At 41.4% G+C, this 27,592-nt stretch overlaps 1 protein-coding gene across 7 annotated transcripts in view; it reads left to right on the top strand.

Annotated features, from left to right (window-relative positions):
• The window catches only part of ADAM15 (ADAM metallopeptidase domain 15), a 1,588,574-nt gene that overhangs the window by 305,458 nt on the left and 1,255,524 nt on the right, over positions 1-27,592 (top strand). For all 7 annotated transcript variants that reach the window (XM_044080074.1, XM_044080071.1, XM_044080076.1 and 4 more), the window contains exon 3: positions 24,704-24,786. In XM_044080074.1, coding sequence (XP_043936009.1) covers positions 24,704-24,786 — 83 coding nt within the window. The remainder of the gene's footprint in view (positions 1-24,703; positions 24,787-27,592) is intronic.

The raw sequence follows: 27,592 nt of genomic DNA, 5'->3' as shown, positions 1-27,592 counted from the left end.
TATTTACCCATCACATATTTTTAAGAGCGTAGCACATAGCCAGTTACTTAGAGCATTGAGGCGTAATGCAAGAACAGAGGATTCTGAACAAGTTGAAAAGATGAGTCAACATTTTGTAGAGAGGTTACCATAAGGATGAAATTAATAAAACTAGAGATATGGTGGTTGAAATGAGGGAAAACACAGTTAGACCATATTTTTCTAAAAGGAATAATATGTCAGTACGTACCACAATTATAAAGAAGACAGAAAATAAAAGAAGATTTCCCCTGTTTTATTCCACTGATATGAGGCTGTATAAAAATATAATTGAGAAGTACTGGGAAATTTTGATGACAGTAAAGGGAAGACTGTTATTTTAAGAATGAAAATATAAGGAAAAGAGATGGACAGACTTGTCCATGTGTGAGATGTTCCATGTGTAAATATATAAGTAACAGTAATAAGTGTTTACATCCTGACACAGGCAGTGAATATGTATTTCACATTTCAGCTACATGTGCTTCAGAACATGTTCTTTATTTAGTCCAATGTTCAGTACGTTTTTGTTTCTATGTGGGAAAAACATAGAGCCCTTAGAGATCGTATCAAGGAACATGTATATGTAACAGATGCAGGAAAAAAGTGATGTTAGTGCATTATCTAAACATATTAGAGTGAATGACAACACACACAATTTTACTTTTTTAGTTATAGGTAAAATATATGACAACATCAGAATGGGGGACATTAGAAACAGGACAGAACAGCTTGAGGCAAAATGGATTACAAGACTGAAAGCAGATTCTGGGTATGGGTTAAATGACAGGATACCCATAAGACCAAAACTTAAAGCAAGACCATTGAATAAATGAAACGTTAAGTCATTTTATTACATGCTTAATTACATTAAGTATTAGAGACTTTTAACAGTATATGTTTATATTTGAGCACATTTGTATGTTTGTATATTTATATGTGTATTTTTTATATATGTATTCTTTATACATGTCTTTTTATGTGTTGTTATGCATTATACTTTTTAAAATCATGTTTACACAGTGAAGGGCTGAATGTTTTTATTTAATGAAGGAGGGGACAAAGTACTAGACCTGATCATTACCAACATGGGGACTCTATGCTCCACACCAGAAGTATATCCCTCATTAGTAAGATCAGACCATAAATTAATTTCACTGGATGTCCACATCCCGACCCCACCCCCAGCCCAGAAAACCACAGTGAAAAACTTCTCAAAAGTGAACTTCTCACTTCTCAAAACCGAAGTGGAATCCTTCAAGGCCCCAGGGACAGTGGAAACTACGGCCCAAACTGCAGAATCCTATATAAACTCATTCTACGGACATCTCCGGGAATGCATGGATCATGCTATCCCAAACAAAACCAAGACCCAATCATCCAAAGGCAGGCATCCAGTCTGGTGGACCCCTGCCATAAATAAACTGTACAACAGAAGGAGGAAGCTACTACATGATAGAGCAAAATCCCTAATAGGGAAGGCATCTCTGATCAATACTAGCAAAAAATTACGATCCCTCATAAAATCCTCCCAAGTCCAGCTTCGAGAGAAAAATTGCACAGGACACCAAAGACAATCATAAGGCTTTTTTCAGTTATGTTAGGAACCTGGGATGCAACTCCCAGACTTGTTCTGAGTTGATTCTAAACGACAAAAAATATACTGAACCCACAGACATCGCCAGTATCCTGGCAGACAGGTTCAGTGCAAACTCCCCCAAAAGAGCAAGTATCTATCCCGGCAGAGGGCTGCCTCCCAAACATCTCTGATGCTCAGGTGAAGGCTGCCCTCTCCAAAGCAAAAAACACTGCTTCCATGGGACCAGATGGCGTCCCAGGTTGCGTCCTACATGAACTCCAAGAGGAACTAATCCCTCAAATAAAACAGCTATACAATCTCAGCCTCACTACAGGATATGTGCCCACAGAAGGGCGTACAGCAGCAGTGGTCCCACTCCACAAAGGTGGAGCCTCTACGGACCCTGGAAACTATCGCCCCATAAGCCTGACTAGCTTAGTCTGCAAGGCTATGGAGAGGATCATCAGGGAGCTCATAAACAAAGACATTGGGGACCTACAGACACTAGATCCTACCCAGTTCGGCTTTCTCAAGGGCAGATCCTGCCTTTTGAACCTGGTTGACTTCTTCGAAACAGTCACCAAAGCCATAGATGAAGGGAAGGTAGTCCACACAGCCTATCTGGACCTTGCAAAGGCATTTGACACAATACCCCACTCGGGCATCATAGATAAGCTATCCAGCTTAAATATACACCCCTATGTCACAAGATGGGTCGCAAACTGGCTCAAAGACAGAACCCACAGAGTGAGAGCTGCTGGATCCATGTCAGACTCAAACCGGTCACAAGTGGCGTCCCACAGGGTTCTGTCCTGGGACCACTCTTGTTCGGTATATACTTTTCCGAGGTACAGGCAAACATGGAAGGACTATGGCTCACCAAGTTTGCAGACGACTGCAAACTGGGCGCCAAAATCGACTCTCCAGCTGACACAAACATCCTTCAAAAAGGTCTCACAGAGACAGATAACTGGTGCCAGCGCCATGGTTTAAAGCTAAATGCCAAAAAATGTATAGTCATACCCTTTGGCAAAAACAATGTGCTCACAAATTACCACATAGGCGGGAACCCATTAAGTACAGAGAAAGTTATTAGGGACCTGGGGACCCAAGTTGATAGCAATCTCTCCTTTGAAAACCATATTGCCAAAGTGGTTAGAAAGACCTTCTACATAGCCCACCTCATCACGAAGGGTTTCACATCTAGATCAAGAGAGGTAATCGTGCCTCTTTATTCATCCCTCATCAGGCCCATCATAGAATACAATGCCCCTTTTGGGATATACCTTACCCGACACCTGCAGCAATTAGAGAGACCCCAAAAGTATCTCACCAAGAGGATCAAGGGTCTCAAACAGATGCCATATGCTGCTCGGTTAAAAAAACTCCAGGTCTACTCAGTTGCATACCGCCTACTTCGAGGCGATCTATGCCTGACATACAAAGCTATGTCAAATCCAGAATTAATGGACATGCTCCACCTCAGTAAATCTAAATCCCTTAGAGCCACACACTGGAGGGACTTGAACCTCAGCACAGAAATAAATAGAACTTGCTGGAGGGACAGGTTCATAACCCAGAGGCTCCCTTCGCTCTGGAATAGAATTCCAGTTCATGTGAGGCAGAGCACCTCACTGAATCTCTTCAAGAAGAATCTCGATAAGTGGATGGGGGATCGTAGGTTTGTCCCAGGGATTACTCCCGTGTCACTATTAGACAGAGGCACAGTAAACTAAACCTTAAAAAGGGCACAGTATACTCAAATAAAGGGGTGGCATAAGCCATACAGAATCAGGCTAGGCTTATAATTGCCCCAGGGCAGATAGCCTAGTATGAACCTATGAACCTATGTTTCTTTAAGATGATTGTGACTTAGTTAGTTCAAGGTATATATGTTACACAGTGGAAGGCATGCATTTGTATCTGAAGAAGCAGAAGTTATCTGTGAAAGCACTTATGTGTCTGTGGTTGAATAAAGAAGAGTTTTTTTACACTGGAACTACCTGCCATTTTTTGGACTACAAGTGTTTTACATTTAATTACCAATTCTGTGTTTTACCATTTGGCTTATCCACTGCTGCCAGAGGTTTTAGCAAATGCCTAGCATCGGTTATTGCCTATTGCAGAACTTTAGGAGTTCACGTTTACCCTTAACCTGGATGACTGCCTCATCCAGGGGAAATCCATCCTGGAACTTTGGACAACCCTGCAAATCACCATGGACTGCTTCCAGAAGGTTGGCTTGACAATCAACTTCTGAAAGTCTCAGCCTCAGCCACAACCAAGATTTCTCTTTCTGGGTGCTTTGATAGATTCAGAACAACAATTGGTCTTCCTGCCCTAAATCAAGTTTTTTTCCCGACGAGTTACCTAGACAGCCTATTTCTGAGATAAACAGTCTGTGCAATGGAATAACTTCAGACTTTGGCATACTGTATTTTAATGGTTCCTCTTGGAAACTTGCACATGAGAAAACTCCCAATGGTTCCTAAAAAACACCATGTAACAACATGCACAATCCCTGGAACTACTGGAGTCTCTTCTCCCCTATGTGAAAAAGGAACTTTCTTTGGTGGAAAGACACTATCATGCAGAGGAACAGACAAAACTGGTTTACTATCATATTTTCAAAAATGTTTTTTACTAGTACTTGCGTACTAGAAAAACATTGTTGAAAGTTACAATAGCTTCTTCTTCTTTTGGCATTCCCGGTTAGGGGTCGCCACAGCGGATCACCTGTCTGCTCATGATTGACAGTGGAGTTTTTTATGGTGTCAAGTTGCCAGCCCGGCACCCAACCTTCCACAGAAGGCACACACACGCATGCACTCACGCCTAGGGCCAATTTAGAGTGTCCAATCCACTTACGGCATGTCTTTGGGATGTGGGAGGAAACTGGAGCACCCGGAGGAAACCAACGCGATCACAGGGACGACATGTAGACTCCACACAGAAGGCACCCCAGCCAAGGATCGAACCGGAGAACCTCTTGAAAGTTACAATAGCAACGGATAAAAATAACGAATGAAAAAAAATGTCAGCAATTCAAAATTGAATTGTTGACATTTTTCGAACTTACTTCCACATTCGGTGTTATACAACACACGTTTGGCAGGGGGGCAAGCCCGTCCCACACACCTGCTACTTATATATACAAACTCTGAGATTGCACTGCAATGAGAGAAAGGGTACATTTCCCAATCCCCACTATAATGCGATCTGCATTCAAAATGTTGAATCCACAACAGCGAATGCTAGTTTGCATTCACTGTTGTGACTTCAGCATTTTTTTTTTTGCTCATTTCAGATGCTGATAACTTGCTTTCAGGATTACACTTTCGCACATTGTATCTGCGACATTTTGATTGTAATCATACAGAAGCATCACCTCAGACAGTTCAGAATTAGCCTGGGGAGCACACTTAGGACAACTCTGTGTGTAGGGAATCTGGACCTCAAAACAAAGGAAACTGCACATAAACTAGAAGAAAATGCTGGCATTGTTCCTAGGTATAAAAGCCTTTCAGAGCAACGCGACCCCAGGAACACTGCAGATGTGGACGGACAGCACCACAGTTATGTGTTACATAAACCGACAAGACAGAACTCATTCCTACCCCCGTGTGCTTTATAGCAATAAAGATTTGGCTCTTGGCACAAGAATCACAGCTGAGAATAATAGCATCCTACATCCTAGGCCAGAACTACACCTAATTAGACACTCTGAGCAGGAACGTTCTGGACTCCAAAGAATGGATGCTAGAAATTTTTTTGGACCTCACCAACCAATGGGGGATACCCCAGTATAGATAGGTTCATAGGTTGGTACTAGGCTATCAGCCCTAGGGCTTATACAAGCCTAGCCATAACAATTCCCTTGCTATTTCTTCCCACACTGTTTACTTCCCTGGACCACTGTCTAGCAGGGCGGGTGATATTTTTGCCTCTCCTTAGAACAGAAATCTAGAAAAGTTGTGCTCCAGAACCCATTAAACAAGGATGTGGAAAGTGGATGAATTTTCTTTCGAATGGACAGATGTCTTCCTGTGTATGCCTTCCCTCCACTAACTTTGATACCCATAGTAGTGCTAAAAGTGAAATGAGATAGGCCAAGCATGATACTCATAGCCCCCTTCTGGCCAAGCTTGGCAGCACAGGTTCTTCCTCTTTCTCGCTCCTGTTGACCCCAAGTGAGGTGCAGTACCATACTTTTCCCCCGGTAATAGATCTACTCAGTCAGTTGAAGGGGTCTGTCATTCATCCACACCTGAACATGCTGAAGCTAACAATGTGGAGGATTGGATTTTTAACGCCAAACAATGCTAACTACTTTACTGAAGTGCTGTCTATCTTGAGAGGTAAGAAAACCACTTACAAGAAAGTCATACTTATCCAGGTGGAAAACGTTTTCTGTTTGGTACCAGGCCAAAGGTATCACTCCACCTTATACTGGCATGAATCAAGTGTTGGAATACCTTTCAGGATTACTTGACTAGGACCTTTCTTATTCCAGTATTAAGGTGTTTTCTGTTGTCTCTACTTGCCTTCCCTGCTCCCCCTGTCTATTCTTACCCCATCTGAAACAGTTCCTAAAAGGGGTCATACATTAAGACCACCCAGGCAAAACTCTGTCCCCTGTTAGGACTTGAACTGTGTTCCAGAAAAACTTAGCTTACCACTCTTTGAGCCAGCAGCTTTTGCTCCATTAATGATGCTCACCTGGAAGATTATCCTGCTGATAGCAATCACTTCAGCCGCACAGGTCTTAGAACTACAAGCCCTGATGTTTAAAGAGCCCTTCATCATTTTTCTCAGGGATAGAGTTATGCTCAGAACTACCCCCTCTTTCATGCCCAAGGTAGTTTCAGAACTCTGAATCAGGCTATACATCTGCCAGTGTTCTTTCCTAAGCCCAAAATAATCTTAAATTACCTGGCTGTGCCCCAACCGATCAGGTAATACCTTAACATAATCCGGTTTACTAATTAGAGCAGAACAGTTTGTGGATTTTTGCAGAATGCTTTCTCAAAATGGATAGCCAATTCTGTTACATTCTGCTGGGTTCAACGAGGAAAACCATTGCCAGCTACTGTCAGGGCACACTGCACGAAATACAGGGTAGCCACCACTGCCTTCCTAAAAGGTGTTCCTGCTTAGGCCATCTTGGAGGCTACTATCTGCTCCGCTGTTCACACCTTTATTAAAAATTACCGTTGTAGCTCTGTATCCAAGGCTAGGTCAGGTTTGCCACTGCTGTCCTAGGGACCACCAGACAACCAACATCCCAACTTGTAGCTTTGGGAGTCCTCCCAAGAACCAGTACTACAGCATTAACTGCGAAGAACATAGGTCAGTTGTATTGCACTTACCATAATTGTAGATTTGAGTAGATCAGTGTTGCAGTACCCACTTTTACCCTCATACTTTTCTATCTGCTGCTACCCCCATGACTGGGTGTTTGGGTGGGTACCCTTAAACTTTCATCATCCCTGTCCTCTGCATCTAGTCCACTGTTAGTCCACTGTCCTCTGCTTCTAGTCCATTTTCTTATCTCTCTCAAAATATAAACAACTAAAAGAGTTGTGCTGTCTTCAAGCATCAGACTATCACAGCCTAGAAAGCCTCTCAGATGGCGCCAACAGATGCTTTTACACTCTGACATCTGGACATCGGTCCTCTAATCTCTGTTGGCTAGGAATGATGTAAAGACTCTGGGAATTTGCAAATGGTGGGATTCTGCATGGCAGAAAGATGCAAGAATCAGGAATACAGCATTGATGTACTTGAACATGTACAATTATGGTAAATGTAACACAACTGTGCTTTTTTGGTTGAATGGTAAAGGTCATCTCATTTTTTAAAAAGGGGTGTTCATTTGGTGTTGAATACAAATGTATGATTTAAATACAGTCCTATCATCAGGTGAGGGGGTTATATTATGTTTCGCTTTTTACCTTAAGAATACTGAGTCAGAACGCTGCATGCAGTGCTACCAGGTGCAGAGAAGGTGTCCCATTTTAATAGGAGCTGTCTACCTCACCCTAGAACAGGACTAGCAGTTGGGTGTTGTGCTTCCTTCTATTTGCCAGACAGCATATTAAAAAAAGAAGAAAATATTCCACTTTATTTTGCTGAAATCCAGGCTAGCCCTTAATGCCAGACTTTAAAGTGATCAAATGAAGAGAGCAGGTTGCTATCATCCACAGCACAGTTAACCCCCACTTCTCTGATTGTCTGCCAGCATGTTAAAAAAAAATACTTACCTTGCATTACTGTAATGGCGCCACTTGCCACTGTATTTTCAAACCTGCAAACCATAACTACAGCTATTTACGTACTGTATGTTGTACTTGCGGCTTTGTATTTCTTGCCATCCCTGTGAATCATGGCTGTCTAGATGGAGTCACATTCTGTAGGAATTTATTTATTTATTCTTTCATGGAAATTGTTTTCTTGACTGGCCATGTGCCCCTCTTGAGCTGTGGGCCCTGGGTGACTACCCACTCTTCTTTATTTTAATCTGCCACTGCATTTGGTTATATCTTTCTGTTCAGATAAGTTTTCCACATTGTGGCTGAATATCTGTATATTCCAGTGTAGCTAATTTGATAACTGACTGGTATCTTTGTCCATGTAGCTACAAAGGTCCATGCCATTGTGATTACAGTGCAGGACTCCATTTACATGTCTGTGCATTGTGCCCTTCTCCTTTCCTCAGTTTAAATAGCCTAGTAGCACATACTGTACATTTTCTTGCTTTACTACTAGCCTTTCACAGCTCATTTCCTCATTCTACCATATTGTTTGTATATAAAACTCCTTGTTCACTGCATCAGCACCTCACTTAGCAAAGTGAGCTGTAATGCTGTAATTAGCTCAGCTGGGTGGTGTCTTATCCACAATGAGGACCAAAAACAAAACTAAAAAAGTTGAGCTTTTGAGGAGGGTGTGTGTGTGTGTGTGTGTGTGTGTGTGTGTGTGTGTGTGTGTGTGTGTGTGTATATGCTATATACATGTGTGTATATGTTATTTACGTGTGTGTATATATATGTTGGTATACATATATATATATATATATATATATAGGTTCATAGGTTCATAGGTTTATACTAGGAGGCCTTGCGAGGAGACATTTACAAGCCTATGCCGTGTGATTGTGGCTTGATGAATTATGTTAGGCAAAGGTCACCCTGAGCAGTAAGCATAGCGGTGACGACTGAATAGAGCTGGAGTTCTTTCAGACAGATTTTGATTTTTGGATTTTTTTTTTATGTAGAACTTTTTGTGGCCTCTCCAGCTGCTCTCTCCGGGTGCAGGTGTCACATCAGATACATCCCACTGTACTTTCAATCATTGGTCTGATGAGTGATGGTAAAGGAAGACTAGGGAGACTATGACCTCTATGATTCAACAGAGGTCATGCAATGTGGAAAGTCTGATATGCTTAGCTACATGGGTATATATATATATTTTTTTTTTTTATCTATCTGTGTGTGTGTGTGTATATATATATATATATATATATATATATATATGTAATGTATAGGTATGAATATGTGTGCATACACACACACACACACACACACACACACATACATCTCCCAGAGTTGAGGGAAGACCTATCGCATATTTACATAATGGCTCTCTTTGCATTATCAGACCCACCACATAGGCAAGGAGCTGTTAGTATTTATGTGGTAGCGCTTTTCAAAACCGTTTGAAAACAACACCTTTCAAATACTGTAGCAAAAGACTTTAGTAGCTCCTTACTATAGATCCCTGGCAACAGAGGCTATTTGAATGAAAAGTTTATTATCAGATCAGCACTGTAGAAGAAGTGTCAGTCTATCCCTGCAAGTCAGATACTTAAATGATTTCCAATGCTGCTTGCAGCCTTACAAGTCAAGGGTCTAGTAGAAACATCAGAGCAGTGACACACACCAACAGCTTGTGCTAGAGGCACATGCACACCCCCTTTGCCGCATTCTTGTTATGGCTCTTATACCAAAGGAGCTTCACTTTCATTGTGTCTTTTGGCATCTTATTATTTTCAGGTGGAGTAGCAGCATGATTAAAGTAAGTGACAGAGGTTTGACATATATGGGTTGCATACTCGCATTTGTACCTTACAGCTGTCCCTGATTTTGACTGTACTTCCAAAAATGTTCTGGTACAACAGTAAGTCATTAATTAATGCCATACAGAATGACAGACGTCTTAGTTTTCAGAAAAGGCATATTAATACACCTCTTATCTTCTCAGATTAAAAGGCATAGGTTCATAGGTAGGTATTAGGCTATTGGCCCTAGGGCCTTTACAAGCCCAGCCCAAAAGGTACCCTGGTTTTGCGACCCAAGAAAATTATTTTCCTTTGCACTGTCGAGCAGAGCCACAGAAATGATCCCCGGAGTGAATTTCCTATTTCCCATCCAATCATCAAGATTTTTCTTAAAGAGTGCTAATGAGGAGCTTTGTTTGATATAGATAGGTAGCTTATTCCAGAGTATGGGAAGTCTCTGGGACAGGAATCTATACCATCGGCATGTTCTGTTTATTGTGGTGATAAGGTTTAGGCCCCTAGAGCATGTAGCTCGGAGGAACTGGGATTTCTTTAAGTGGAGCATGTCCAACAGCTCTGGGTTTGACATAGCTTTGTATGTTAGGCAGAGATCACCTCTGAATAGGCGATATGCGACGGGGTAAAGCTGGAGTTTTTTTGAGACGGTCTGCGTAGGGCATCTGTTTGAGGCCGGTAATCCTCTTTGTGAAGTATTTCTGCGGCCTTTCCAGTTGTAGATGTCTTGTGAGGTACATACCAAAAGGGACGTTGAACTCTATAATGGATCTAATAAGTGATGAGTAGAGGGGAACAATGACCTCTTTTTTCTGGATGAGAAACCTTTTGTGATGAGGTGTGCCATGTAGAAGGATTTCATGACTACTGTGGCGATGTGATTATCAAAGGAGAGACTACTGTCCACCTGTGTCCCAAGGTTTCTTGTCACATTTTTGGCGTTAAGTATACTACCGCCTGTGTTGTAGTTCATGGGTACAGAGTTTTTACCAAAGGGGGTGACAGTGCACTTTTTGGCATTGAGCTTGAGGCTATGGCTCTGACACCAGGCATCTGTCTCAGTGAGGCCCTTTTGTAGGATGTCCACATCGTTAGGAGTTTCGATTATGGGTCCTAGTTTGCAGTCATCTGTGAACTTCGTTAGCCAAAGACCGTGTTAGCCTGTACTTCAGAGAAGTAGATACCAAACAGGAGAGGACCCAGGAGTGAACCCTGTGGTACTCCACTTGTCACTGGTCTGAAGTTGGATTTGGAGTCTGCTATTTCGCAGTATAGGTTCTGTCAGTGAGACAGTTGGCAGCCCATCTTGTGACATAGGGATTTATACCTAATTTAGTGAGTTTATCTATAATTCCAGAATGAGGGATGGTGTTGAAAGCCTTGGCAAGATCTACATAGGCTGTGTGAACCACCTTACCCTCGTCTACGGCTTTGTTGACTGCTTCAAAGAAGTCTATCAGGTTTAGCAGACATGATCTGCCTTTTACAAACCCGAACTAGGTTGGGTCCAAAGTTTGGAGATTACCAATGTCTTTGTTTATAAGTTCCATGATGATACGTTCCTTGGCCTTGCAGACCAGGCTTGTCAGGCTAATGGGGTGGTAGTTCCCGGGGTCCGTGGTGGCTCCCCCCTTGTGGAGTTGGATAACCATCGCTGTGCGCCATTCAGCGGGCACAAAGCCTGAGGTGAGGCTATGATTGAACATGGTACTTAGGTGGGGTGCCAGTTCGTTCTGTAGTTCGTGTAGAACGCAGCCTGGGATGTTGTCTGGTCCCATGGATGTTGTGTTCTTGGCTTTGGAGAGTGTGGTTTTTACCTGTGCAGCCGTGATTACAGGAGCTTTGCATTCTTCCGGTATAGAGATGGGCCCTTTAGGGGGGTGAGAGGGGGATAAAGTTAGCACTGAACCTATCTGCCAGGATGTTGGCAATATCAGTTGGATCTGTATATTTAGTGCCATTGTGCTGTAACTCAGAGCAGATGTGAGTGTTGCCATTGAGATTCTTGACATAGGTATAGAATGCTTTGTGGTTGTCTTTAGAATCAGTGGTGATTTTGTTTTCATAACTAGCTTTAGAGGATTTTATCAGGGATCGCAGCTTCATACTGAGGCTGACCAGGGAGCTCCTCTACTCATGGGATTTTACTCTCTTTTGCAACAGTTTCTTCCTTTTGTTGTACAGTTTGTTTATGGCAGGGGACCACCAGATTGGCTTCCTTTTTTTGGAGGATAGTGTCTTAGTTCTGTTTGGGATAGCACATCCATGCACTCGTGTAAGTGCTTATAAAGTGCAAATGTGTAGTAACTGTATTGTCCATCTGCATGGGTGTCATGAAGTTCACCACTTCTGTCTTAAGAAGCATGAAGTTGGCTTTGGAGAAGTTTTTTACCGTGGTTTCCTTAATGGAGGGTGGGGGCAGGAAGTGGATATCTAGGATGATTAGCTTATGGTCGGATCGGACCAATGAGGCGTTGACTTCAGGTGTGGAACACTGGTCACTCATGCTGGTAATGACTAGATCTAGGATATTGTTGCCCCTGATGGGGGTGTGGATAAGTTGATCCAGGGCATTGGAGTTTATGAATTCCAAAAAGCGTTGAGTGAAGGCGTTGGTCCATGAGTAGTTTTCCCAGTTAATGGTGGGGTAGTTGAAATCGCCCATTATTAGGGTGTTTGGTTGAACCTTAATATTTTCCAGTACATCAAGAAAAGAGGAGTGGGAATCCTGGGGCATGGTGTGGGATCAGTAGCAAGCTACAATTTGGATTGCAGTTTTCCCCAGAGTTAGTTGCACTTGGATAACCTCGGATGCATTATGCTGAGCAACTAGCCTGGAGGTGTGGATATCCTTAATGAATATGGACACACCTCCGCCTTTGGTGTTCCTGTCCAGGTTACATGGCCAAAAAATGTGGTATGAGTTATAGCCTGGTAGTGCAGGGGTGCTCTCTGGAGCCTTGAACCAGGTCTCAGTCACTGCACAGATATCGATGTTCTCCATTTTAAGGAGTGCTTAGAGTGAGTGCATTTTGATATTTAGACTTCTAGCATTGAGTAGCATCACCCTCAGTTTTTGCTTGCCCGTTCCTGTTACAGTAGTGAATTTGTCATTTGAACCTTGCCTAAAAAAGGCACTATAGGGGCGGCAAGAACCTTAGCCAGTATCCGGAATCCCAGGGGTGACAGGTGCAGGATATCTCTGGCAAAGCATCGTGGTCTGTCGACCATGTCATCCTAGTCAGACAGATACTGGATCCCTTTAGAATGACACCAGAAGCTTAGCCAATTGTTGAAGTCAATAATTTTGTCCTTGTACTGCGGTATCATTCTGGGTGATGGCAGAATGCTACTCAGGGCTAGGGTCATACCTGCCTGGGCTACAAGATCGGAGAGCTCTTCCATGTCTCTTTTCATGTAGTCCTGGGAGCTACGTCTCAGTTTGTTCCCACCAACATGGACAATGACAGAGTCATATTTGTACTTGTTATGGAGTGACCTGAGTGCGTGGGTTATGTGGCGGATCCTGGCATCCGACAGGCAGTTGACAGTAACCTTCTCCGTGTTTAGCCTGGTGAGTGGGACATCTGTGTCTGACTTAGTCACCTATGACTAATGTGTTGGGTACGTTGTTTTGCCTTATTGGCTGTGGTTGAGTGGCACACTGAGACTGCGGGCTGTGTCATTTGGGTTGTGTTGGGGGGTGGAGGTTGCTTTCATTTCTGCTTTGGAGGTCTCTGTTGTTAGAGCAGATTATTATTGAGAGCCTCCGCGAATGTTTTTGTGTTTCTATGTGTGGATTTTGGTGGTGTAGATTTAGTGAGACTATGTGATGAGTGTGGTGTGGTGCAAGTGTTTACCTTCTCCTCTTAGACTGTCAAGTTCATTCTTGGAGAGAGCTTTATCTCCAGTTTGGCTAGATAAGTGCATCTCTCACAGGCTGTAGTGTTGGGTGGTAGAAGGAGAGGGTTGTCTGTGTACATGTGGCAATTTCTACATTGCCCCAAGATGCCCAGAGTCATCAGATAGACAGGAGAGAACACTGGGAGTTGACCCTTGGACATGCCTGAATAAAAAACTATTTTCCTCTAGATAAGTGAGGAAAGTGAGTACAAGAGCTGTTTTTCTCTAAGCAAGTGAGGAAATTAAGTACCAAAACTGTTTTCCTCTAGGTAATGAGGAAGGTTGAGTGCTGTAGTAATTAGTAGGTTATTTAGTGCTTACAAGGTCTGAACAAGTGCTGATCACGAATAAGCAAATTCAAGTGCTAAAACTAAGAATCTATATCTAGACTAAACTAGTTACAGGAAAGGGGGGAAACAAGTGCAAATGTGGGCTTTTAAATCAGAAAGTTGAGAGGGATGGAAAAACTGCCCAAACGGCCAATAACTAAAATTTCTGGGCCAGAACCACTCCTTATGTGGTAGATAGGTTACCTAGTGCTTACCACTCCCACTGACTTCCCTCCAACACAGAAAGCTAGGGGGGCTCAGAAGCTTACATACAGTCCTGGATACAGCAAATCTGAATCTGGGCTACATTAGTTACAGGAAAGGTAGGAAACAGGCTTAGATTTTTTTTAATATAGAAAAGTAGCTAAAACAGCAGTAAAAACAATTCAAATGCAGTGCAAGCTAGCACACTTGAGTATGAGCAATGTTGTGCCAAACAATTTAAAAAATGCAATTAAATTAAAAATGAATAAAAACAACTGCAAAAGGAGTCTATTAGGTAGATTGAGGTAAAGAGATGGGACTGGGAGAGTGTCCCAGATCAGATCTACAGTGGGGGCGGGCAACTGCAGAAGCCTCTAAATTTAAACAACAACACAGGAATAGGGAGAGTGGGTATGTGAAAACCAACACCTTCAGCAGAGATCTGAAAAACTGTACAGTGAAGCAAAAATAACAGTGCACAACTCTGAAGTCAGCCAGCAATGATATAAAATTAGTCAAACAACAATTAACAGTACACAACTCGGAAGTGCCAGAAAAATATACTCATCTCTGTATATCTCCAGATAGTTTGAAGAGCATTCTGTCAGGACAGAAGAAGGCTCCAGCAATGGTATGCAGACTGTTACTAAGAGGGTCTGATTTTATGCAAGTAATCTTTGAGATAGTCAGATAACACACAGGATGTAAAACCAGTTATACCAACTTAAGACACCGAGAAATAGGGGAGGTGGGGAAAAACACCTTCAGCTGAGATCTGAAAAACTAACTGTGAAGCAAAAATAACAGTACACAACTCTGAAGTCAGCCAGCAATGATATAAAATTAGTCAAGCAACAATTAACATTACACAACTTTGAAGTGCCAGAAGAATATACTTAGCTATGTTATATCTCCAAATAGTTTGAAGAGCATTCTGTCAGGACACAGGAAGGCTCCAGCAATGATATGCAGGCTGTTACTTAGAGGGTCTAATTTATGCAAGTAATCCTTGAGATAGTCCGATAACACACATGATGTAAAACCAGTTATACCAACTTAAGACACCGAGAAATAGGGGGAGGTGGGGAAAACACCTTCAGCTGAGATCTGAAAAACTATACAGTGAAGCAGAAATAACATATTAATAAATTTCTTATTTTCTCAGCTTTCTCAGTTAATAATGTCTGTAATTAGTAACTTTTCCGTAGGGTGTTGTAATTAAAAGGATAAAAGGTTATGTACTGGTGTGCTGAACATATTACATGGCCTACATTGGATTACCCATGGTTACAGTGTACTATAGTGATGCACTCATGCAGTGGATGTAACTGCAGCAGTCCTAAGTATGTATTGACTCAGGGGAGAGACTGGGATTTATAGCATGATATATTTATTTCAAGACGCATAGTCTTGCAAACCCATATGTACATGTAAGTAAGAGGGCACCTTCCTGGCTGTATAGTTTTGTGATACCATCAAGTCTGTCCTGTCTACACATCTTCTTGATAGGCTAATAGCTGCTTTCATTTACCTGTGTTATACAGCATTGGATATTTGTAATTTTGGTCTTGATATGGACTTGTCACTTTTATTTTTTTCAGAGCTGTAATAGACTCTGAGACAGCTCTTCCATCTCAGTGTTATGACTTAGCAATATTGCCCTGGTTCCTTGAAATCTGGTCCTTTTTCATATTGTAAGGAAACAAAGTGTAGTGTGGGAGGGGGGCAAGTGAGAGAAATTGAAGTACATTATCACTTCAGTCTAGCTACCTCTATCATGCAGTTATGGGATATAACAAATTACAAAATAATGTCAGGCACTTGGACAGATACTCTGACGTCAGCACTACCCAGAAGTTTTAGATAAGATTAAAAACCTTTTTAAGATTCTTTGTGGAGTTTTCCTTTACAAAGAGGTCAGATAAACTGGGTATGTTCTAGATTATCATTTGGCAATGGCAACGGACCTCAAGGAGAATGCATTAACAATATGTTAAAATAGAGGTCCGTGTATGTAATAATGGGCACTGAATAGTTTATTTTTTTAAATAAAAGAAACATTGGAAATGTTATTGAAACTGTTTTAGTTAAGAGACAAACGTTTTTGGTAGTAACAATTCAACATATTTCTACTGTGCTTACTTACATTTGAAATAATCTGTACTTACAAAAGACCAGTGTAAGCTTTCTGTCTCCAGGTATAGATGGTGATAAAATGTTTTAAGCCCTGAAAAGACTTCCAGTCTTAGGATATTCATTTAGTGAAGTGGAAGCAGATTATAAACTTAATTAACAAAAGATTGTGTTAAATATGCTGTGTGATAAGTAGTGGTCTTGTGAATAAAATATGAAAGCTTGTTTGAGAAATGTGCATTAAGTTCTGCTATTTACGTCCTCCTAGTGTTGTGGTAAAAATTAAGTGCACAGAGAGTTATTGTTTTGTGGTGGAGATGTGCATTAAAGGACCATTGTGGTCAGAAACTGAAATTATTTTTGTTTTTATCAAATGAAGCAGTATTAATATCCTGTAGCACTTTAATTTGTGCATTATTTTTGTGCTTTTTTTACATGCTGACCATCAATAATCTGTTTGGCCCATTTATTCTTCATTGAGCAAGAGTTATTCCCGACTCATTTGTTCTATATGAGGCAGAGATGATCATGGAGCTGTCATTCTTTCCACCATCTGGGGCATTTGTGGGTGTAGCCTAACCCCATGCCCTGGTGGTGGTGTTGGCTGTGCGTCACCGCAAGTGATCCACCTGTGCCCTGATACGGAGGAATTCCTGCTCCCTGCAATCTGTGCTTTATCCCTTTGTGCACAGAATTGGTCTATTCCACAGTGGCTTGATAGGAATGGACATACTAATGTGATTTGGATTTTTGACTAAGCTTTTTCTTCCCAAAATGGTCCCTGTGAGTCCAGAAGATGTCATATTTAAGGTCTCCCTCCTTCATTGTCTTCTTTTAAGTCACTTGTAGTGGCAGTACTTATAATTGCTACTTACTTTGAGAGTCTGTGATCAGTAAATAGTTTTTCACTGACTCTCACATTAGTGTTCACCTTTTTCTGTTTCTAAAGGTGATGAACCATTTCTTTTGTTGGCAGAAAATATTTAAATTACATTGCCTTTTTTTGAAAGATGAGAAAAAATGGCATCAGGGAGTTGTTTATTCACTCTCTCACTCAGACAGCAGTGTTTGGCTTCCTGAAATTCCAGCTTTGGATGTTCCCTCAGGTGTTTGTGATACTTCACTATAAGTGCTATGTATCCTCTCAACTGTTTTTATGCTTCACTTATAAGCGCCATGAATCCCCATATACGTAGTGTGGAATATATTGTACTGGTGGATAGTGTATGAACCATCAGAGCCGTAGCTGACTTGTTTGGTGCCTGATGCCACTCCCCTATCTGGTACTCCTCAACACTAGGTTGAGGAGAAACAAAAAAGGTTCCTTTGAGGAGCACCAGGCCCTGATGTCACATGCCCTTCCACTCTGCATGACAGCACGGAAAAAAGTCTGTTCTTCAGTCTGGTGCTCATTTCTTCTCTCTCAAGGAGGAGTATCAGATCTCTAATGCCCTCACGATGTAAGTGAGATCAAAATAAGATGGTCCATTCACTGATCTTGTGCGTCTTCTCTCCTACAGAGGTGTTCTGGGTCCTAATGCCCCTCATATATACTGCACAGCCTCATATTTATGTAATGTGCAAAACATTAATTAAAAAAAAAATCCACTGATCCACCCCCCAAGCACCTTGTGCCTGAGACAGTTGTCCCCTTCACCTCACTCTAGCTAAGCCTCTGTGTGAACTATCTTCACCTGTTGTAGGTTTAGGGAGCAGGATTTCCGGAAACCTCAGGTAGTAAATGTTTTCATTTATTACACAAACCAGTCCCGCACTTACTCATTTACTTGTGTTGTAGGTTTGAATTATTTCTCATTTCTTTCAGTAGACTATAGTAATTGCACACATTGCCTTTTAAATACAGCTTTTAAGTAGTTGTGGTATTTTTTTTTAATGGATGGAGAGTCTCTGAGTTAGTTTGCTTCTGTAGTTCTGAAGCACATTCACATTTTTACTAGTGTCAATCCTGTCCATCTGTACTCGTGATTCACAGCCAGTTCCTGTAGTGACCCCCATGAACAGCCACTGTCATCCATGCAGTTTACTAGGCTAGTAGGGAAGGGTATATATAGATTGTTAGGCCTTTCTTCAGTATAGCACAAACTTTGTATACATACCTAGGGAGAATTTAAATTGCAAATCAACCTCCTTCACGTCTTTGAGAGGTGATAGGGAGCCCGATTTTGTCTTATTTTAGTACTGCAATGAGAGTTATAGTAGGCTCTAGCAGTTTTATGGTTTCGTTACATTTTTTAGCAAGATTAATATATAGCTGTTTAGAATCGTGTCCATTTTTCCTGTAATTCCGTTTTCTAGTTGATTGCTTGTGGTCTGTGTTTGCTTTATTTTTTTTCCTTCAGTTTTCATTTGTTTCATTTTAATCTTAATCAGTTTTATTTTTAGAGGAATGCTTTAAAAGTGCAGTATTTTTATGAGGGAGGTGTGCGTGCGTGCGTATGTACACTGGCATGCTTTTTATGTGTTTATTGTGGTGATAGATGCTTGGTGGCATTGATAGGTTAGTGTTAAAATCTACACGCTTAACCATAAAAATGTTTTTATTTCAGCCTTCATCATTGTCCATTGTTAGGAGAAATGTGTTTATGATCCCAGTGAGAGGGGAAAGAAGGAAGGCCTATAAATGTCTTGCTGCTTGGCCTTTAGCTAGGCCAGGAGTCTTAAAACATGATAGCCAGGATGTAAGAGACAGGGAGAGGGGTTTCATGCAAACACAATGTAATGAGCTCTGCGGGAAATTGAATAAAGTCAGAAGCACCACAGAAGGTGAGAAAGGCTAAGTCATGCTTTATTATATGTAGGTAGAAGATAGTTGACAGGAAAATGTTGTCTAGAAAAAGGAAATTGCGTATTCAGGAAGACAGACAACTATGCAGCTCAAGTAAGTAATGCTAGTATCCTTGTATATAATGCAATGATTTGTGCAAATCACATTCATTTAAACCAGACTATAGCCAGACGTTTTCATGTTGCACTCACAACCATATATTGTTCCCCACGTCATGTTCGAAACTTGCACACTTCTCCAAATAGCACCGAAAGAACAATGAATCTTTCTCAACTGTTGCCTCCAGTAGCAATTACAGAGGTTCTTTTCCAAGTTAGCAGGCTTATTTTTAAGGAAACTATATAGAGATCTTAATTGTAGGTGTCAGTTTAGACATTTGTAGCCATCTTTTTGCCACTAAATAATGAATGATATTATACATGTCACTGCAAGGCCTGTAAAAGATTGAACTGGCTTGAACAACCCCCACTACCTGGACTTTGTACAGCTAAGTACTGCACACAACATTATGTATAAACCCCATGCCTGTCCTGCACTAAACTCTGCTCTTCTTTCCCATCACCCATACAACTTCCCACTATCTATAAACCTCAAAAAACAATTGGAAATAGCCATTGCTGCTACTTTGTTGCCAAAAAATGTAATTGTATTCCACAAGCTATTCAAATTGTAACTTATCCTTCCTTCAAGCATCTTCTGAAAGGCTACCTATTAAACTTATGGCTATGCTCATGCTATACCCCCAGCTGAACATCAGTGTTGTCTATTTTTCTCCAGCCCATCTGTGTAGATTCTTTACCTGTTAACCACTTCCTCATCTTCACCTGTCTGTCCTACCCCTTCTACCACTTTGCATAACCTCTTTCTATCACCTCCTTCCATTTATACTAATCTAGCCTAATCTCTCTCCCCATTTATAGTTGCAGTTAAACCACATGCCTTTTACTTATTACTACTGTGAATTGCCAAAAGGATGCTTTCCAGAATTGTATATAGTGTTTCACTTTGCTTTTTCACATTGTTCTCTTTGTAACACATTTTTGTTATATCTTTATACCTAATAATATTCTTGATTATTTTTGAAGTGTATAATTTTCAACTGTTTTTATGTAACGTCTTAGAAAAAAATTATTTTTTTCTCTGTTAAACAAAGCTTTCCTTCCAGGGCCTCTGTAGAAAATGGGCTCTTGTATCTCAGCTGCAGCGCCTTCTGTGCGGAGTCTGCATGTCCTCCCCGCGGTCCAGTGATGTTTAAAGACATGCAGGAAGGTGCATGCGTGAATGGGTTTGCCTTCTTTGAAGGCTGGGCGTTGGGCTGGCAACTTGGCAGTGTAAAAATCAACTGCCAATCATTAGCGGACTGGAGTTCCGCTGTGGCGAGCCCTAACCGGGAAAAGCTGAAAGACATATATATATATATATATATATATATATATATATATATATATATATATATATATATATAAACAAGTTGCTCAGAATAAAATATACTAATTTTATTGTACTGAGTATAGATTCATAGGTAAGTACCAGGCTAGCTGCCCTTGAGGACCATTTTAAGCCTAGCCAGTTTCCCTTTTTGTGCTCAAATTAACCTATCCCATTTGGTTAGAGATTGGCCTTACCTGTACCATGGTAAATGAATTGTATATTACTGCTAATGAGAGTAAGTGGGGTCATACTACATATCATTTGAGGGGACTATCCTTTAGCAGTACTGGGCGGCAGTCCTAATGTAAATTTTCTGTTTCCCATCCATAGACCAAGTTGCACTCGAATCTGGACAGGGATGAACTTTGTTTAATGTGGATGATGGTCTATTCCAGAACATTGGTATCCTCTGTGAGATATACCTGTCCCATCATTACTGGGAAGGAAGATGACTAACATACCAGACAGGTCACCTCTTAGCAGTCTGTAAGATACTGAGTATAGTGGCAGGGCTTTGAGTTGTTTAGGCCATGCATCCTTTTAGTAAGGTATCTCTGTGGAAGTTGTTGCAGGTGTCTGGACATATGTATGCCAAAGAGGACATTGTATTCAATGACTGGCCTAATGAGGACTGAGTAAAGGGAGGACAGTGACATCCCTAGATCTAGCCACAATTCCTTTATTTATAAAAAGTGTGGTACTTGTGTATTATTGCAACCAGATTCCATACAACTCTGTAGCTCATATTGTATTTCTCAAATGTAGCAGAAGGTATCAGTTTATGTATGTGTTTTAAATATGATGGATTTCAGGATCTGTAGTATAAATGAATGCATGCAAAGTGATTTTATTTCTGGATGATCAGACTGTCGCATACATTTTGTGTACGGTAATGTTGTTACGACGTATTTTTTGTTAAAGAATTAGACAAAGCCAAAAACAACAATGGACAAATGGCTCAAACCTGGGACAGATTTTTAAATACTGGCCTTATAAACTTAGTTGCTCCAATGACATGCTTGCATTACCATAATTTTATGAAGGATATATGTGTAACAGACTGAAAACATAATACATAAGACACAGACATAATACAAGACTTCATGCATGATTTTGGATACTTGACGGGTATGTTTATGATGACGGATTTCATCGGCAAATGGATTAAGTTCCAATTTCCCATTCCAAACACATGATCCGCTTTAATTGTCTATTTCGTTACACATTTCCCTTACTTTTTCCTAAATGAGGATGCAGTTCTCTGTACAGAAATGTAACACCGTGCCTAACTGATGTCATGGAGTTAAAAACTTGTTGTTTCAAACAGCTCCCATCCATGACCGAGTAAAAGCCATTGGGGTGTTACAACAGGCAGGGTTTCATCACTGCCGATCCTACTACCTCTCAACCCGATAGACAAGAAGTGTGGACAAAGCCAAAATTAATGGGGAGACAAATGCATAGAAATAGAGATGTACTGCAAATATTTCTCATATACAGTTAGGAGGCTGCTATCGCTAATTATGTATTAGCGACTTGTTTGGAATCTGGTTGTGATAATATGCAAGTACTAGAAGTGCAATATAGAAGGATTGTTTTACAACAATGGTCATTCTACTTATAAGTTCCCAAATCTCGAACAACTGGGTCAAGGCTTTCTCTGTTCCGTAACCTAGTGTTAGTTCCTTTGAGTCCTGGCCTCTACCAGGGCTCATTGGCTTATACTCAGCATATTCCTTCCGGGATAGACAAACCCATTCTCCCCCTCACTCTGTCAGGTGCCCAAACCACTAGATAAACTCAGGTTGTCTGGGATTTGTCCTTCTGCACCACTGGAGCAATTGATGTAGATGAGCATTTGAAGCAGACAAAAAAAAAAAATCTTTCCTTATTATTAGGTTTCATCATGTGCAGTCTTACTTTTTTAGAAGGTAGACAAGTCATTGTTGGCCCTGAACTCACAGTAGACTGTTATATGAGCAGCAGGATTCATTTGCAGGCCACTAACCACCCTCAGCTGGAATGTGACACGGTAAATTGCTCAGAGGGTGTGGATCATTAAATACACAGTGGCTGTAGCCAGTCTGTGGATGGTTTGCAGCTATCGTCATGCCTGTTCCAGCTGCCCTCCACACAAAAGTGATCTGAAAGTAGTAATCAAGGCGGTTTTTGCTCAGTGACTGGTTAACCTTCAGGTGATTCTGATTTGTCAAAGGCACTTGTATGGCTGGGCCTGACGTTATTCCACAGTCAGGGTGAATGTGTTAGCTGTTTAGTGTAGCCTGACCTTGTGGATGCAAACGTGGCCTATTCTGGCTGGCCAGGTAGTTTCTCGAGGAAGTATCTGATCTTCACCCCCTGTAGAGGAAATTACTCCACCCCTTTCACTGGACCTGAACTTCACTGTAGGCGAGCTTGCTTTATCTTCCATTTGAGCTGGTTACTTTGGAGGTACTGAAGGCTGTTTCGTGGAAAGGTTTATTACTTCGCTGACAATCACCTCTACCTTTAACCTTCTTATGTTGGGAACCATATCTGGTAATTCACAAGAGCAGAATGGTCCATTAGGAAGAATCCATATTTCTTCCCAAAGGCAGTGCTGGATGTTTTGTGCTAAGTTTATTAATCTCTTGGTTTTCTTTATAGTAGCAAAAACTTGGAGGGAAGGAGCCCTTCACATTCTGTAATGTGTGTCAGCTCAGGTGCTATCCGAATACCTGAGGAAGGTACACAGTTTTAAGAAAACATGCCAGTTGCACATCTCCTTTCCTCTGTAAAGAGAAAAGCTTGCCAGGCAAACACTTTCCATATGGGATTGTAGCTTGCATTATTTTTACCATCACTTAGACAGCTTCCAGTTGAATGAAGCTGCAGTCAAAACTCACTTCAGCAGAGAAGTGTTCACCTTCTGTGTCTTTTAAGAATACCTGTGTTGCAGCATTTGTTGTGCAGCAGTTTGTTCTTGATAGAGTTCTTCACCAAGCGTTATTGTTTTGACCTCAGCGTTCAGGGATACATTTTTGAAGTCTGTTTTCTAAGATGCAGACATCTGAACTCAGGTTTTGGTGGCTTTTTCTGTATATTTTACCTTGTTGGTACTACATAGAATTCAGCCTAACCAAGGACTCTTGGGGGGGGGGGGGGGGGGCATCATCATAGTTAAATGTCAGACATTCATTCTTACCACATCAATTTATTTATGAGGAATTATCTCCTGCTTAACCCTCTGCAGTTGTGTGGTCCTTTGCTAGCAGCAATCTTGGGAGTTCCCTATAGCTTGGGGTAATCTGTAGTATTTCTTGATTTTTCACATGGTTGCTTTATGTTGGTTAGACAGCGAATAGGCAGAGTATTGGGATGATTGAGTTTGCATGTTTAGTGTACTACATCATGTCATACCTTAGCTTGGTGTGGTATGAGGGCATTCACCAATTCAGGATTTTAATGAAAAAACATTGCAGATTTCAGTGGCCTTGTGACACAGAGTGATGAAGGCCTTACTGTAGCTGAAACAACCCTTGTTCAGTTTTGTGCATGGGGTGCTGGTTAGGCTGCAGGCGGAGGATGGGAGTAAGTAGCTCATGTCGGCTTGTCGATCATGAGTGGAGGTAGGCAGTCTAGGCTTGCTGCCATAACCAGTGTACAAGCCTGGTGAGTTCTGTGCTGCATTAAAGGTGAGATACTTAGTCTTGAGGTTGCATGTGTGTGGAACTGCGTATGCACCTCCTGAGGACAGCAGTCGTGGAGCTGGTAAGGCTGTAAGGGTGCAGGAGTTAAGGCACAGTCCCTGGCAGCAGTATGACGTTGGACTGGTGTCCTTAATCTCCTCATGGGCCCTGCAAATGCATTTGGTTGAACCTTGGGGATGTTAAGGCAGGGCTGGTATACCTGGTGAGTGAGGAAATGAATTGTAGCAGCTGATGGTAAGCTGAGAGGCGAAAAAAAAATGCCACATTTCAGTTGGTGATAAAATATTACCTAACCAAAGCTGCATCAACAAAGAACATCTAATAGATCATCTGGTATGGTAAGAATCTATCAGTGATTATCTTGTCTTTCTAGAATTTGCTAGATCCTTTAAAATCATGCTGTTAGATGACTTTGGAAATTGTACTAACTCTTTTATTGATCTTTCTTCTACTGAACAACTTTTGTCTCTTCCAGCATTTGTTTTTAGTTTAATTTTACTGCCTTGCTTATTTTGATTTTTATTTTTGTTTGTGCAGTTGTTAAATGAATACCCGTCCAGCTTGCAGTGCCATTTAAGTGTTGAAGGAGAGCTTCTACAGCTGGAACTGGAACAAAATAGGTATGTTATGTATTTGTGTATTTATTTTAATTTTGTGCAGTGTTTGAGGATTGTATAGCATCTTTCTTTTGCCGGAAAAAGTGGTAGTGGGTATCATAACTAATTTCATTTAATTGAGTTGTTATTCTTTTCTTAAACTCAAAAAATGCATGCATATCATTGTCAGCGTATGTTTTATTTATGAGTCTATGAATAGAGAAAATCTCTTTGAGCTCTTATCCTTAGCCACTTCAGCGGGATATCATGAATTGTAATGTATTCTTGATTGTGCTCATGCTTTGGTCAGGGCTGCAGGCTTAGATGTATGCCTGCAAAGGATAGCATAGTGGAAGTCTTCCTTCCATAGCAAGGAGGTCAAAGACATGGTCCTGGGTATGTAGTTTATGGGGAGTAGAGTGTTTAACCAATCCACCCTTCCTTTGTGGGATTTCTTTGTGCTCTCTCCTGTCAACTCCAGCCCTCCCTATGCTAGACCAGTCCAGCTCGCAAAGAGGAAGAAGCCTCCTTGATATTTGAAGATAGCCATCTTTTGTCAGAAAGTCCTGCCCCTACCAGTTCTGCCAAACTCAGCTGAAGTAACTACTATTCCCCACTTGGCCTGTAGCAGTTTTGAGTATAATGTAAGGCCGCCATGGGGGGAGGGGTGTGCAGTTCTTTGACTTTGGCTTGGGGAACCGTGTCAAGGGACTAGTGGATTCTAGATGTGGGCACCTTTTAACATATTCAGGAACGCTTGACTTCTCCTTAGAAACAATTGCATAGATGGGCAAGTCTGTGTCAATGGAGCTGTTGGGAAAAGAACAAACTTTATAGCTCAGATGGGTTATTGAGGCTCTTCTGGTGTAGGAATGTAGTCAGTGTTTTACTCCTTGCTCTTATGGGTTCCAGAGAGGACTGATGAGTTTCATCCTATTCTTGACTACAGTGATTTCAACCGGCAGGTGAATGGTCGCCGTATAGGGTATTATGACCTTGTTATCCTAGGCTGCCTGGCTGGTGCTGCTGGACATTGTTTGATTCCTTTTTTTTTTTTTTTTCTTGTCAGCATCAGGATCTGTACAGGAAGCTTTTCCAGTTCATTGTAGGTGAGTAGTTCTTCCAGTACAGAAGGTTACTATTTGGGATTTCCTTATCACATGGTCTTAGCAGTGCTGGTCATGGCAGTTAGCAGTGCTGGTCATGGCAGTGAAAGCCTTGCAAGGGAATGTTCTCTTCCTCTACCATTATGTAGATGGCTGACTCCTAGTAACCCCATGCAGGAGCTGCTGGTTCTGGTATTGTCCCTTACATTTATGCAGTCCCTAGGGGGTGAACACAAATTGGAAGAAGTTTTCTATGACTGCATTTCAAAAGAAAGTCTTCATTGGGACAGAGCTGGACAGCCACCAGTGTTGGTGTTTTCTTTCATTGGTGAGAGCTCAGCAGGCCATGGCCTTAGCTTCCTGGATGAGGATGCAGAGCTGTAGTGGAGCCTGCTTCTAATAATGCGTGTGATGATTGTCATGATCTTCATGGTGCCATTTGCATGCCTGAGGATACAGATGTTGCAGTGGACAATAAGGTGTCAGTGGCACCAGGGCCACCATGTGTGTATGGACATTTTGCTTGTTGCTAGGCCTTAAATTGGGTGGAGAGTACTATGAATCTGTTTGTGGTCTTCCCTTCCCACAGCTGAGCCCATCCCAGATTTTGAAAACAGATGATTTAACTTCCATATGGTGCAGGAGGTGTGTTGTGCCATGGAAGGGAGCTCCACATTAACCATTTGGAGCTTAGAGCAGTGCTTCTGGCCCTCAAACCATTGGATAAATACTTTTCTCTAGGACTGTTGTGTGCTATTAAACAAACAAGGGGGCACAAAGTTGTATCAACTCTGCAAGCATGTTATATTAATTTGGCACTGAGCCACAGGTTTGCATTTTAGGAATTTAATGGACAAACAGATGCTCCAAGCTTTTACTGTAGTCATCTGTTTGTGCTTGTTATTCAAAAGCCATATCTGATTAGTGTCTCCCAAAAGTAGGGCTCTGTGGACTCTGATGTGTTTACCCTTTGAGACTACACTTTCCTCTTCTTCAGGGCAAGAGGGAGAAGCACTTCACATGCTCTGTCTTCTGTCCCATGAGAAGTTTCTGCAAGTTTATTTCTCCATTTCTGCTGGTCCCATGTATTATCACGTAATTCAAAGGAGAAAAAACAAAACTCATAATTCTCATCCCTTGGCCCCAACAAGTGTACAGTTTCAAGCCTTAAGGGCCCTAATGTACGTACAAAAAATTCTTCTAGTCAGGCATATTGCCCACATGACTGGAAGACCGACAGCTGCACCTTGTCTGCTGTATATGGACTCCCTTGTTTGCTGCATCTGCCAGCAGGAGTCTTAGAAGGTGGCTAAGTGGTAAAGGTGGTAAATGTGTGATTTTTGTAAGTCTTGCACTAGTAACAAACTGTTTCATCAAAATTAGTTAGCATCCTTCTAGATTGTTCAAAGTCAGAGGATATTATTTTATGTAAGGAAGTACAGGGTTATTGGGGGTATGACTTACCACCCACTTTGTCTTGGGTACCTGTTGTGTATGTGCTTTTTTTTTTTTTTTTTTTTAGTTTTGATGAAATGATCCTTCTTGAGACTGGGACTTAAAAACTGTGCCATGTCCAAAAATCGTTCTCAGTCTGGCTGGAATGGTATATCGCACTACCCTCCTCATTTAGTTTACAGGTGATTCTGACTTACCTCAGGCACATGGATGAGCCCAGTCTGGATTATTTCACAGTCATGGTACATGTTTTAGCTGTTTCTGTAGTT

This window comes from Protopterus annectens, chromosome 8.part0 (assembly GCF_019279795.1).
Source record: "Protopterus annectens isolate FY-2018-M chromosome 8.part0, PAN1.0, whole genome shotgun sequence".
Lineage (NCBI taxonomy): Eukaryota > Metazoa > Chordata > Ceratodontiformes > Protopteridae > Protopterus > Protopterus annectens.
Note: the sequence above shows the minus strand (reverse complement) of the source record. Positions and strands in the feature narration are given on the sequence as shown.